Raw genomic sequence first — 15,226 nt, 5'->3', positions numbered from 1 at the left:
CTTAAGCCCAGGGTCCTTGGACTAAGGCTGCCCAGAGGTCACCACTGAGGACAGGGGGAGGCCCCAGAGCCATTTCCTGGATAAAACCCGGGCCTCCCAGGCAGCCAGCTCTCTTCACTCAGCAGGGACTCAGGGAGGGGACGGTGTTGTTTGGTCCAGCAGGAAGCAGTGTCTGGAGTCTCCTTGGGTCTGAGCTTCGGACCCAGCGCGGCACAACTGACCCCCTCCCACAGGAAAGCACATGGCACTGCAGGGTGGGAACCTCACTCCCCTCTGAGATGCAGGCTGAGAGGCCAGTGCTCCCAGGAGGAGGGTGGGAGGTTGGTAGGAAGGGGTGGCTGGGTCCCATCCCCTCTGTTTTTCTGTCCGCCCTCACCCACCCCAGAAAGACGGTGAGTTCTCTACAGATGCCCCTGCTCACGCACTGTGTGTGTGTCAGGCAGAAACATTGGTGTTTGGCAGGAAGAAGGGATCATTTCATTAGGAAAATACTTCTTGACCATGAACCTTTTGGTCCCCAAGCTCTGGGCAGGGTGGCTGTGATGGGCAGTGTATCCCCAACCTCTGGCCAACCCTGAACCCCCCTGCACCTCCGCCATGGGGCTGGGTAGCTGCGGGCATGTTGAATTCCCAGTGGCCGACGGCACGCCGCACCCGTGAGAGGCAATAATCACTGCCTGACTCAGGCAAAGACTGTCGGGCCTGTCATGCCTATTTCAGGAAAATTAATTATACCCCATACGGAGAGGGAACTCGCTCATTAAATGTCTCAAACTCACCAGCCTGGAATGCCCTGCACAGCTTGCCTGCAGCTCTGGGCACTGGACGGGCTGGGCAGAGTCACCAGGAGCCCTAGGTGCATGGGGGCTCCAGAGCCTTCCAGCTGGGCCCTTATCCCTGCCATCCATCCATCACTGATGCGGGAAATGTGATCATTGCCCAGAGAGTCCTGCTGGGAAGCCAAGGCTAAGGACCAGCTTGCTGCTGGGGGGCTGTTGGTGGGGTTAACTCAAGAACCTGGCTGGACCCTACATGCCAAGTGGGGCTTGTCACCCTTGTCAAGGGTAACTCAGGCACAGGAGGCTCCCCTTTGCCCATTCAGATAGCACTCCCTCATCCCCCTATTTTTCCAACTTGTTCTTCAGGATCTTCTGATTGTTCAATGAAAAGAGATGGACAGTAGGTGCATCCAGAGATAAGGGTGTGAGCCAGGCTCATCTGGCCCCAGACTGAACCACCAGCCCCAAGTCTAAGGCCCCGCCTTTCCTTCCCACAGGAGTTGATAGTTGCAGCCTGAGAAGGTCAGGGACAAGCTTCCTGGTGATACACAGCAGCAGCTCACATTGCCCGTGCATGCCCTCCCTGCTCCTTGGGCAACTGGGCTCAGGAAGAAGGGGCCAGAGGGATATAGCCCAGCTGCTTGGCTGGGGAGTCGATGCCTCTGCCCACTACAGGCCCATGTGCTCCAGTCAAGTCCTACAGGTAGAATCATGCTTGGAGCTCATGGAAAAGTGGACCCACTGGTCTCTATCTCCAACTCCAGCAGTGAAGGCCCACGTTTCCCAACGCACATGTTGTCCCAACCTTAGACGCTATTGTTGCTTGTCACCACAAGAGGAATTCTTGTGGTGCAGTATTCTTCCATGAACACTGCTCTTTAAAACATGATAAAAGTGGTGGTGTGGCCACATGTCCACAGTTCAACTAACAGGAGATAGACCAGGGAGTTGTGCACTGCACCCCCTCCCCACATGGAGACAGGCGACATAATTAAAATGCAGCTGTTGCAGAAGATGTAGAAAGAGGCCACGACAAGGAGCAAAGAATAGAGAAGACAGACTGGAGTGAAGCGTGTGTGGCAGGCAGATACACTCGTGTCACTAGTTACAGTAAATGTTACACAAATTAAAAGGCAGAGATGGTCAAGCTGGATAGAAATCCAGGATGCAACTCCATGCTGTCTACAGGAAACCCACTTTAAAAGTGGGCTAATAGTGTAAAAATGGTAAAAGATGTACCATGCAACCACAAACCCAAGAAAGCTGGAATCTCAATATGGAAGTAGACCTCAGAACAAGGAAGATTAAAAGGTAATGAGGGGCAGCTCATAATGATAAAAGACTCAGTTCATCAAGATGCAACAATCCTGAAAACGCAGGCTCGAGTAAGAGAGAGCTTCACATACATTACTGTAAAACCAAAGAGAACAAAAGAAACAGACAGAGCCACACTGGAATCCACATCTCAACACTCCTCTCTTAGTGCAAATAGAAAAGAAGAGAGAAAAATCAGTAGAATGGAGGAGAATTCAACAGCAGCATTCACCCTCCTTGGCTGATGTTTATAGTACACTCCACTAACAAGAGCAGGACTCAAGCCCTTCTCAACAGCACGTGGAGCATTCACCAAGATAAACCACATGCTGGGCCACAAAACAAGACTTAATGAGATGGAAAGCATGGCTGCAGAGCCTATAGATAATAAATGAATACTAAGAGATACTACAAGCAAGAGAGTTCCAGAAAAACATCTATTTCTGCTTTATTGACTATGCCAAAGCCTTTGACTGTGTGGATCACAATAAACTGTGGAAAATTCTGAAAGAGATGGGAATACCAGACCACCTGACCTGCCTCTTGAGAAATTTGTATGCAGGTCAGGAAGCAACAGGTAGAACTAGACATGGAACAACAGACTGGTTCCAAATAGGAAGAGTATGCCAAGGCTGTATATTGTCACCCTGTTTATTTAACTTATATGCAGAGTACATCATGAGAAACGCTGGGCTGGAAGAAACACAAGCTGGAATCAAGATTGCTGGGAGAAATATCAATAACCTCAGATATGCAGATGACACCACCCTTATGGCAGAAAGTGAAGAGAAACTCAAAAGCCTCTTGATGAAAGTGAAAGTGGAGAGTGAAAAAGTTGGCTTAAAGCTCAACATTCAGAAAACAAAGATCATGGCATCCGGTCCCATCACTTCATGGGAAATAGATGGGGAAACAGTGGAAACAGTGTCAGACTTTATTTTTCTGGGCTCCAAAATCACTACAGATGGTGACTGCAGCCATGAAATTAAAAGACGCTTACTCCTTGGAAGGAAACTTATGACCAACCTAGATAACATATTCAAAAGCAGAGACGTTACTTTGCCAACAAAGGTTCGTCTAGTCAAGGCTATGGTTTTTCCTGTGGTCATGTATGGATGTGAGAGTTGGACTGTGAAGAAGGCTGAGCGCTGAAGAATTGATGCTTTTGAACTGTGGTGTTGCAGAAGACTCTTGCAAGTCCCTTGGACTGCAAGGAGATCCAACCAGTCCATTCTGAAGGAGATCAGCCCTGGGATTTCTTTGGAAGGACTGACGCTGAAGCTGAAACTCTGGTACTTTGTCCACCTCATGCGAAGAGTTGACTCATTGGAAAAGACTCTGATGCTGGGAGGGATTGGGGGCAAGAGGAGAAGGGGACGACAGAGGATGAGATGGCGTGGATGGCAGTCACTGACTGGATGGACGTGAGTCTGAGTGAACTCTGGGAGTTGGTGATGGATAGGGAGGCCTGGCGTGCTGCGATTCATGGGGTCGCAAAGAGTCGGACATGACTGAGTGACTGATCTGATCTGATCTGAAGAGATACTACAAACTTCAGAGAAATAAGGCCAACAACTCATTTTAAATGGACAAATGCCTTAAAAGACATAAACTCCCAAAGTTCACTCAAAGATGAAATAGAAAACCTGACTATCTCTAAACTTAAGAAACGAAATTGAACTTGTAATTTAAAACTTTCCCACAAAGCAACCCCAGCCCCAAATGCCTTCATCAATGAATTCCATCAACATTTAAGGAGGAAATAATACCAATGTCACACAAATAACAAGATTTGATACAACTTACAGAAACTGACAAGCTGATTCTAAAATGTACATGGAAATGCAAAGGATTTAGAAGAGCAGTAGTAATTTAGAGAAAGAACAAAATTAGAAGACTTACATTGCCTGATTTTATCAAGACTTAAGCTATAATATTAGCAATAGGGACTTTCCTGGTGTCCAGTGTTCGGGACACCACACTTCTGCCGTAAGGGGCATTGACTCGATCCCTGCCGAGGGAACTAGGATCTCGCATGCCACACCAAGCAGCCAAAAATAGAAATTGATAGTAGCAATAATCAAGGCAACATGGCATTGACATCAGATAGACACATTGATGTAGATCAGTGGAACAGAGTCCAGAAGTGGGTCTTCATATCTGTGATAAACGTGGCCAATTAATTCAATGGGGCAAAGGAGAGTCTTTTCAATAAATGGTGCTGAAGCAACTGAACATCCATAGCAAATAAATATACTTCAACTGCTATCCGAAACCACAGGGAAAAGTCATCTCAGAGTGGATTGTAGACATGGATAGAAAAGCTGACAGTATAAAGCCTCTGAAAGGGAACAAGGGGATCCTCTCGACATTGGCATAGACAGAGGTCTCTTAGGACATAAAAAAGCACTGACCATAAAAGATAAAATGATAAGTTGGACTTAAAACCTGCAACTCTACTCTGCAAATGAAAGGTAGGCCATAGACAGGAGAAATATTATGTGTGTGAATGTGTGTGTATATATGTGTGTATGTATAGATACATATGTGTGTGTGTGTGTGTATGTACATAGATATGCATACATCTATACACACATTCCACCTGACCTGCCTCTTGAGAAATTTGTATGCAGGTCAGGAAGCAACAGTTAGAACTGGGCATGGAACAACAGACTGGTTCCAAATAGGAAAAGGAGTACGTCAAGGCTGTATACTGTCACCCTGCTTATTTAACTTACATGCAGAGTACATCATGAGAAACGCTGGGCTGGAGGAAGCACAAGCTGGAATCAAGATTGCCGGGAGAAATATCAATAACCTCAGATATGCAGATGACACCACCCTTATGGCAGAAAGTGAAGAGGAACTAAAAAGCCTCTTGATGAAAGTGGAGAGTGAAAAAGTTGGCTTAAAGCTCAACATTCAGAAAACAAAGATCATGGCATCCGGTCCCATCACTTCATGGGAAATAGGTGGGGAAACAGTACAAACAGTGTCAGACTTTATTTTGGGGGGCTCTAAAATCACTACAGATGGTGACTGCAGCCATGAAATTAAAAGACGCTTACTCCTTGGAAGGAAAGTTATGACCAACCTAGATACCATATTCAAAAGCAGAGACGTTACTTTGCCAACAAAGGTTCGTCTAGTCAAGGCTATGGTTTTTCCTGTGGTCATGTATGGATGTGAGAGTTGGACTGTGAAGAAGGCTGAGCGCTGAAGAATTGATGCTTTTGAACTGTGGTGTTGCAGAAGACTCTTGCGAGTCCCTTGGACTGCAAGGAGATCCAACCAGTCCATTCTGAAGGAGATCAGCCCTGGGATTTCTTTGGAAGGACTGACGCTGAAGCTGAAACTCTGGTACTTTGTCCACCTCATGCGAAGAGTTGACTCATTGGAAAAGACTCTGATGCTGGGAGGGATTGGGGGCAAGAGGAGAAGGGGACGACAGAGGATGAGATGGCTGGATGGCATCACTGACTGGATGGACGTGAGTCTGAGTGAACTCTGGGAGTTGGTGATGGATAGGGAGGCCTGGCGTGCTGCGATTCATGGGGTCGCAAAGAGTCGGACACGACTGAGCAACTGAACTGAACTGAACTGATACACACATAGACATAAGACAATACACACATAAGACATAAGACCAATTTAATATGCAGAATATGTAAAGAACTCCTGCAACTTAATGAAAGAATTAAAACAACCTAATTAAAAACTGGCAGAGACATAAATAAGCTTGAAAAATAAAATGGCCAATAAGCACATAAAAAGATGTTAAACTTCAATAGTCATCAGGAAAATGCAAGATGAAATGAGAATAGCAGATCTATTAGAATGGCCAAAATTATAAAGATTGAGGCTACCAAGTGCTGGTGATGATGCAGAGCAACCAGAACACTCAAATTATGGGAAGGAATATAAACTGGTATACCCACTTTGGGTCATAGTCTGAAATCTTCTCATAAAACTAATAGCTATCATACCATATGTGTAGCTTCTACCTGTTACCCAAGAGAAACAAAACCTGTCCACGCAGACTCACACACTCATAGCAGCATCATTTGTAATAGCCCAAAACTGGGAACAACCCAAGTATCCATTGACTGGAATGGATGAACACCCTCTCCTCCGGCCTGGCCACACCCTGGAGCTCTACCTGGCTGTGAAAGGCTGAACTAGTGATGCTCATGACGCCTGCACGGGTCTGCACGCCATTCTGCCTCCTGAAAGTCAACAAACGGAGAACCCACACTGTATGACCCACTGGTGGGGAAGTCTAGGAAATGCAAACTGGCGCACAGAGATGAGAGCTGGAGCAGCTGCCTGGAGCCGGGAGAGGACGTGGGGCCTCTCCGGGTGATTAAACATGTATACTGGTTTCAGTGGTCATCACACCATCTTTGCCTGGTCAAAGCTCACTGATGACTGGCTCTCGGGACACCTCCTTTCTGGGTTCTCACATCCCCTTCAAATCTCGATCCAGGGCACCAGGAGTCCCAGACTTTACGTACCCTTTGCTGCTAGAGGTGGACACACCCACCAAAGGATGGAAGGTACGTTGCCCTCCAGCTGAATCAAACCCCCTCGACCCCGCCCCGAGACTGCTGGAGAAGCGGCACTGGCCTGGAGCCCCCTCGCGGGCTTCACCCTAGCACACAGCTCCTCAAAGACAGTGGGGGCAGAGCTCTGTCACCTGGGCCTCCTGAGTGATGTGTCTACTTTTTACAGAACTCACCTTCAAATAAATGAAATGATGATAATTAAAGAGTGAGTCAGGCCGAGACTTGGGAGTTCCCCTAAGGGAGGAGGAATGAACAAGCTCACTTTTTCTCCCTCCACACTCCTCCTCCCCCTTCCCTCCCTCTTCCCCTCCCCCTTACCCCTCCACTGTCCTCCAGGCCCATCTGTTTCCCTTTGCCTCCTCTCACCACGGATGGTAGCCCACAGAGCCAGACCTGGAAAACCTAGGGTGGGTCCCCTAAAGACATCTCCATCCCAGATAGCCTCTTCAGGACCCCCTCCCAAAGTCAAACGTCATGCTGCAGGCTGGCTGTGCTCCCCATGGGCATCTGAGACTCCCTGCTACTACTCTGGAAGGAAAATTAATGGGGGACTTCCCTGGTGGTCCAGTGGTTAAGAATCCACCTTCTAATGCAGGGGACATGGGTTTGATCCCTGGTCAGGGAACTAAGATTCTACATGCCTTGGGGCAACTAAGCCCATGCACTGCAGCTAGAGAAGCCAGTTCACCGCAAGTACTGAGTCCACACTCCACAAGGAAAACCCATACACTGCAAGTAGAGAAAGCCTGTGCACCTCAGTGAAGACCCAATATAGTCAAAATAGAGTTTAAAAATTAGAAAACTAATGGACTAACAATTTTTCCTTCCACCCCAAGCAAGTCATTCAATATCACATTAATCCAAGTCTATGCCCCAACCAGTAATGCTGAAGAAGCTGAAGTTGAATGATGCTATGAAGACCTACAAGACCTTCTAAAACTAACACCCCAAAACGATGTCCTTTTCATTATAGGGGACTGGAATGCAAAAGTAGGAAGTCAAGACGTACCTGCAGTAACAGGCAAGTTTGGCCTTGGAGTACAGAATGAAGCAGGGCGAAGAGTAACAGAGTTTTGCCAAGAGAACGCACTAGTCATAGCAACCACCCTCTTTCAACAACACAAGACTCTACACATGGACCTTACCAGATGGTCAACACTGAAATCAGATTGATTATATTCTTTGCAGCCGAAGATGGAGAAGCTCTATGCATTCAGCAAAAACAAGACTGGGAACTGACTGCAGCTCAGATTATGAACTTCTTTTTGCAAAATTCAGACTTAAATTGAAGAAAGTAGGGAAAACCACTAGACCATTCAGTTCAGTTCAGTCGCTCAGTCGTGTCCGACTCTTTGCAACCCCATGAATTGCGGCACACCAGGCCTCCCTGTCCATCACCAACTCCCGGAGTTCACTCAAACTCATGTCCATCGAGTCAGTGATACCATCCAGCCATCTCATCCTCTGTCATCCCCTTCTCCTGCCCCCAATCCCTCCCAGCATCAGAGTCTTTTCCAATGAGTCAGCTCTTCACATGAGGTTGCCAAAGTACTGGAATTTCAGCTTTAGCATCAGTCCTTCCAAAGAACACCCAGGGCTGATCTCCTTTAGAATGGACTAGTTGGATCTCCTTGCAGTCCAAGGGACTCTCAAGAGTCTTCTCCAACACCACAGTTCAAAAGCATCAATTCTTCGGTGCTTAGCTTTCTTCACAGTCCAACTCTCACATCCATACATGACCATTGGAAAAATCATAGCCTTGACTACATGACCTTTGTTGGCAAAGTAACGTCTCTGCTTTTGAATATGCTATCTAGGTTGGTCATAGCTTTTCTTCCAAGGACTAAGCATCTTTTAATTTCATGGCTGCAATCACCATCTACAGTGATTTTGGAGCCCCCCAAAATAAAGTCTGCCACTGTTTCCACTGTTTCCCCATCTATTTCCCATGAAGTGATGGGACCAGATGCCATGAAATCTAATCCCTTATGATTATACAGTGGAAGTGACAGATTCAAGGGATTAGATCTGATAGAGTGCCCGAAGAACTGGACGGCTGTTCATGACATTGTACAGGAGGCAGTGATCAAGACCATCCCCAAGAAAAAGAAATGCAAAAAGGCAGAATGGTTTTCTGAGGAGGACTTACAAATACATGAGAAAAGAAAAGTGAAAGGCAAAGGAGAAAAGCAAAGATATACCCATCTGAATGCAGAGTTCCAAAGAATAGCAAGGAGAGATAAGAAAGCCTTCCTCAGTGATCAATGCAAAGAAATAGAGGAAAACAATAGAATGGAAAAGACTAGAGATCTCCTCAAGAAAATTAGAGATACCAAGGGAATATTTCATGCAAAGATGGTCACAATAAAAGACAGAAACAGTATGAGCCTAACAGAAGCAGAAATTATTAAGAAGAGGTAGCAAGAATAAACAGAAGAATTATACAAAAAAAAATCTTCATGACCCAGATAACCACAATGGTGTGATCACTCACCTAGAGCCAGACATCCTGGAATGCGAAGTTAAGGGGGCCCTAGGAAGCATCACTATGAACAAAACTAGTGGAGGTGATGGAATTCCAGTTGAGCTATTTCAAATCCTAAAAGATGATGCTGTGAAAGTGATGCACTCAATATGCCAGCAAATCTGGAAAACTCAGCAGTGGCCACAGGACTGGAAAAGGTCAGTTTTCATCCAAATCCCAAAGAAAGGTAAGGCCAAAGAATGTTCAAACTACTGCACAATTGCACTAATCTCACACCCCAGCAAAGCAATGCTCAAAATTCTCCAAGCCAGGCTTGAACAGTACGTGAACCGTGAATATTCAAGCTGGATTTAGAAAAGGCAGAGGAGCCAGAGATCAAATTGCCAACATCCGCTGGATCATCGAAAAAGCAAGAGAGTTCCAGAAAAACGTTTATTTCTGCTTTATTGACTACGCCAAAGCATTTTACCATGTGGATCACAACAAACTGTGGAAAATTCTTCAAGAGATGGGAATACCAGACTATCTTACGTGTCTCCTGAGAAATCTGCATGCAGGTCAAGAAGAAACAGTTAGAACTGGACATGGAACAACAGACTGGTTCCGTATCGGGAAAGGAGAACGTCAAGGCTATACATTGTCACCCTGCTTATTTAACGTATATGTAGAGTACATCATGCAAAATGCTGGGCTGGATGAAGCCCAAGGTGGAATCAAGACTGCCAGGAGAAATATCAATAACCTCAGATATGCAGATGACACCACCCTTATGGCAGAAAGTGAAGAGGAACTAAAGAGCCTCATGATGAAAGTGAAAGAGGAAAGTGCAAAAGCTGGCTTAAAATTCAAATTCAGAAAACTAAGATCATGGCGTCCGGTCCCATCACTTCATGGCAAATAGATGGGGAAACTGTGAAAACGGTGAGAGACTTTATTTTTCTGGGCTCCAAAATCACTGCAGATGGTGATTGCAGCCATGAAATTAAAAGACGCTTGCTCCTTGGACAAAAGCTATGACCAACCTAGACAGCATATTCAAAAGCAGAGACGTTACTTTGCCAGCAAAGGTCCGCCTAGTCAAAGCTATGGTTTTCCCAGTTGTCATGTATGGATGTGAGAGTTGGACCATAAAGAAAGCTGAGCACTGAAGAATTGATGCTTTTGAACTGTGGTGTTGGAGGAGACTCTTGAGAGTCCCTTGGACTGCAAGGAGATCCAACCAGTCCATCCTAAAGGAAATCAGTCCTGAATATTCATTGGAAGGACTGATGTTGAAGCTGAAACTCCAATAATTTGACCACCTGATACAAAGAACTGACTCATTGGAAAAGACCCTGATGCTGAAGGCAAGAAGAGAAGGGGATGACAGATGAGATGGTTGGTTGGCATCACCAACTCGATGGACAGGAGTTTGAGCAAGCTCCGGCAGCTGGTGATGGACAGGGAAGCCTGGCATGCTGCAGTCCATGGTGTTACAAAGAGTTGGACGTGACTGAGCAACTGAACTGGGCAAGCAAGCCAGTTCCTCTTAGGTCAGGTTCTCTGGGGGAGATGAGCCCTCAGCTCCAGTCCAGAACTTCCATCACTCTATCCCCTCCAAATCCTTCCCTCTGTCCCCTCCCCAAGAAGTCAGTCTCACTCAAACTGACCATGTTTCTGAACACCCAAAAATGCTTTCTCCTAAAGCAGGGTGGGCTCTGGAGCACTGTCCCCTGGAGCTCTGGGCAGTAAAACCACACGGATATGGCACTGCTGCAGGAGGAATCAGCATTTTCAACAGAAGCAGGCGGATGGAGCGGGGCCTGGGCCACTCACTGCACTGGCCTTCCTCCTTGGCGGACATGTGTCCTCGGGCTGTGGCAACCCTGTGGGTACCCTGAAGGGTACTTCCTTCAGGGTCAGTGTGTTTCTGGGAGCTCTCCGGTGCTATGTTACAGAGTTCGTGGTTGTTAGTGTTCACATCCCCCTGTGCGGAAGATGGCATTGTGAGGTGCACTGCACTGAACACGAGGAAGCCAGCCACAGCATGGTCACTGCCCAAGCCCAGACTTGCCATCATGTGCTTAAAGGACGTACCAAAGCCTAGTTCAGCCTCGCTTCACCCCGGGCCCCCCCAGGAATGCATACTTCCACAGCACTGACACCTTGTGAAACGCCCGAGGTGGGATTGTCGACATGCAGAAATGCTGGGAGAGCAAGCCGTAGGTCGTGGGGCCAAAGCCCCCTTCACACACCGCAAGCTTCACAAGTCCCGTGGCCACTGGCCTCCTGTTCTGGGGACAGGAAAGGATTTGTGAGCAGATCTGTAAGCCCAGGACAGAGTCCTGACATCCCGTGAGTCTCGATCTCCCGCTGAAACAATCTTTCTTCTTCTCACTTTGGTAAAATACACATAAAATCTACAATGTTAACTACTTAAGTGTATATTTCAGTGGCATTCGGTACATTCACATTATTGTGCAACAATCCCCACCATCCATCTCCGGAATTTCCAGCACCTCCAAACTGAAACTGTCCCCGTGAAACACTCACTCCCTCTCCATGCCCAGCCCCTGGCCGCTGCCGTCCTACTTCCCTTCTCTATGGGTCTGACTCCTCCTGGGACCTCTGGTAAAGAGATTACACAGTGTTTGTTCTTTTACGCCTGGCTCTGTCACTGAGCATCATGTGCTCAAGGTTCATCTGTGTCATAGCAGATAGCAGAATCTCCTTCCTTTTTAAGGCTGAACAATATTCCATTGCTGCTGTTTAGTCTCTCAGTTATGTCCAACTCTTTTGCGACCCCTCAGACTGTAGCCCCCAATCTTCTCTGTCCACGGAAATGTTCCAGGCAAGAATATTTAGAGTGTGTTGTTATTTCCTTCTCCAGGGGATCTTCCCGACCCAGGGATCAAACCCACATCTCCTGCTTGGCAGGTGGATTCTTTACCATGGAGCCACCTGGGAATCCCAGTCTTCTCAAGTGGCGCAGTGGTAAAGAATCCACCTGCCAATGCAGGAGACACAAGACTTGCGGGTTCAATCCCTGGGTCGGGAAGATCCCTTGGAGTAGGAAATGGCAACCCATTCCAGTATTCTTGCCTGGAAAATTTCATGAACAGAGGAGCCTGGAGGGCTACGGTCCATGGGATCACAGTCAGACATGACTAAGCACAAGTGTGCGCACGCACACACACACAGAGATTCCATTGTGTGGATGGACCACATTCTGTTAATCCACCCACCCACCGATGGACACTGAGTTGCTTGGACATTTTGGTCCTTGTGAATATGCTGCCATGAACACGGGTGTAGAGATAGCTGAGACCCTACATCCAGTTCTTTTGGGTCTATGCCCGGCAGTGGGATTGCTGCATGACATGGGCGTTGTTTATTTGAAGAACTGCAGTAGTTTTCCACAGCAGCTGCACTATTGCACGTCCCCACAAGCAATGCAGAAGGGATCCAATTTCTGCATCCTTGCAAATAGTATTTCTTTTTTTCAAAATGATCATCCTAATGGGTGTGAAAAGGTTCAAGAATTTCTTTTTTACCAAAAATAGAGTTGCCAGGCATCAAAGTGAAGAGTACCCTTTGTCTAGCAGCCATATCTGCCTTACTGCTAGAAAGTGGTGACACCAACTTTAAAAACTGGGAAATAGTTTGGCTGTGAGATTCTTCCGAAGCCTTGATTTACAGGTGGATCCAGAGAACATTAAGGCTGAAGAGGGAAGTATGAATGGTACCCTGGGAGAAGAGAACAGGCTGAAACCAGACCTGGCAGTTAAGACCTCCAGCTGATTAGCAGCGCTACCACCTGGGCTCAAGGGGTCTGAGAACCAGTAGGCCCACCCCCCAGCCCGGACCACCAAGCACCTTCTGCTCTAGCAGCTGAGAACCTGGGTCTGAGGCTCAGCGAGGCATGGGAGCTGGCACCTCGCCCTGTCCTCTAAGATCTGAGACTCATCGAACCTGGAGGGAGCGGCTTAGAAGGAGGGAGGCCACAAAGAACCGGGGGAAGAAGTCAAGGTTTTTTCCCCAAATGTTTTATTTAAATATTAAATTAAAAAACATACATCCACTAATCATTTGGCATATGTTTCTCACGTGAACATAAGAAATAAAATAATTCAGTTACGGTAAAAAAAAAAAACAAACCCAAACTATGTACATCTTCATCACACAGCACGGGGCCTAGGACAGGCCCCCGTGCTCAGTTCGCAGGACAGTGCTGCCGAGAATCCTACAGCACACGCGTCGCACACGCCGGACACAACACGAGACACGCCTGACAGCGACGAGAGAAAACTGCAGTGAGAGTAAAGTGCTTGTCACAGTTCTGAGGCCTTTGATCAATGGCATTCGAACAGATGCGTCGAGGGGTCGGGGGTGGGGGGTGGCCTCGTGAGGGCTGATGGTGCCTCTGTAGGGGGCTGAGCTGGAGCCCCAGGGCCTCCGGCACTCTCCTGGTGCGAGTCACTAGAGGCTTGGGTGACTTGGCAGCCGCTGGGCACACGGAGTCCTTTGTCCTGATCCTGAAGCAGCCCCAGAGCAGCAGCAGCAGGGCTGGGAGCCGGGAACACGCAGGCTGGGCCGCCTCCTGGGCCTCAGCAATCTTTGGCTTCTACAGGGGCCCCCTTCCCGAGCCAGCATCGCCCGGGTCGGCACCACCTGGGCCGGCATCACCCGTGCCTAATGCTGCAGGTGGCGAGAGCCGACGTGACCTGAAGGCACCTGGGTTGGGGGGAGGCGTGGGGGGGACGACGGACGGCCCTGATCGGCCGCAGGAGTGGGAGCTGTGGCTGTCCTGCTCAGTCCAGTGGCTACCACCTGAGTTTCCCTGCCGGGTGAGTGCGCACCTGTCTGCTGCCTGCTGGCCCCGCCTCCACCTGGACCTGGCACCAGGTGCGTCGACACGTTACCAGAGAGGGATGTTCAAACCAGGAACACAAAAATGTAGTAAAAAGTATAAAAAATAAGTAGTGTATGTTTGCCTCCTATGTATATACATGTACAGTATTTGCTTTAAAAAAGGAACAAAGCTTGAACAACACTGACCTGACCTCTCATTTCACTTTCCTAAAACGAAAGCCCACCGAGCGTGGGGCCCGGACAGGGTGGGCTGTCCCCCCACCACCAGCAGCCCCACACCGGCCACCCCCATCACAGACTCGCCATATTGCACGTTCCCCTCCCCAGTCAGTTGTTCTTTTTGGACCCTGATAATGAAATGCATAAAAACTTAATTAGCAGCGGAAATAAGAGGTGCAGGAGGAAGAAACCTCCCTGGCTGACTCCCTTTGAGGGCGCCCAAGTGACCAAGGGGAGCCCCCACCTCACTCCATCTCACTCAGGTTCCTCTCTGCAGCCCCTCCGAAGAATCCTGGAAAACTAACTCCCGAGCTGTTTATACAACATGCTCTCGAAAGATAAGAAAAACTATCCTCTGGGTTCTGATTTCAGGGGAGAGAATTCCAAGAACTCGTAGATCGTCTTCTCCTGGACTGGAGGTTAGAGCTTTTCAAAAACCGATACATAAAGCGGAAAGTTCACAGTTTTCAAGTGAAGCGTAAGTGTTTCAGGAAGTGGAGAATTGTGAAAAAACAAAAACAAAAACACCACTAATCCACACGCACACATGCGCATACACACAGTGGAGACACACAGCTCACACCATGGTTTCCTGGGGCCAACTGGCCACCCCCCTGTGACCCTGCCCATACCACTGCTGGCTCCACCCACTGCCCTCCTCCCCATCCCATCCACCGGTCCCAACAACAGGCCCCTGGATTATTATTTTTCTTCAAAAAGTTTCCAGTCTCTACTCGGAGTTACAGTTGCTCAGTGCAAGGAAAAAAAAAATAATGATAATAATAATAAACTAAAAAATCCAAAACACCAAACATATTGCTTGTTTCGCTTCTGGAAAGTTATTGGCTTTGCGTCGGGAACCATCTTCACATACTCTGAAATTATTGCTTCAAGAAGTCAGCTGTCCCAGCCGGGGCCCTCACTGAACCAGGACGAAGGTGCCCAGCGGGCCTGAGGTCAGGTCTTCCATCTCACAGTCCCCATGGGGCAGCCCTATGGGCTCCAGGCTCACG

General features: G+C 47.9%; 1 protein-coding gene across 1 annotated transcript in view; it reads right to left on the bottom strand.

Annotated features, from left to right (window-relative positions):
* SIK1 (salt-inducible kinase 1) overlaps positions 1-15,226 on the bottom strand; it is a 70,698-nt gene that overhangs the window by 46,363 nt on the left and 9,109 nt on the right. The window contains exons 14-15 of the mRNA XM_010835006.1: positions 11,246-11,416; positions 10,959-11,109 (exon numbers count right to left, since the gene is read on the bottom strand). Of these exons, the coding sequence (XP_010833308.1) occupies positions 10,959-11,109; positions 11,246-11,416 (322 nt within the window). The remainder of the gene's footprint in view (positions 1-10,958; positions 11,110-11,245; positions 11,417-15,226) is intronic.

This window comes from Bison bison, unplaced genomic scaffold (genome assembly GCF_000754665.1).
Source record: "Bison bison bison isolate TAMUID 2011002044 unplaced genomic scaffold, Bison_UMD1.0 scf7180017864037, whole genome shotgun sequence".
Lineage (NCBI taxonomy): Eukaryota > Metazoa > Chordata > Mammalia > Artiodactyla > Bovidae > Bison > Bison bison.
The sequence above is the reverse complement of the archived record's forward strand: the minus strand, read 5'-3'. Positions and strand labels throughout refer to the sequence as shown.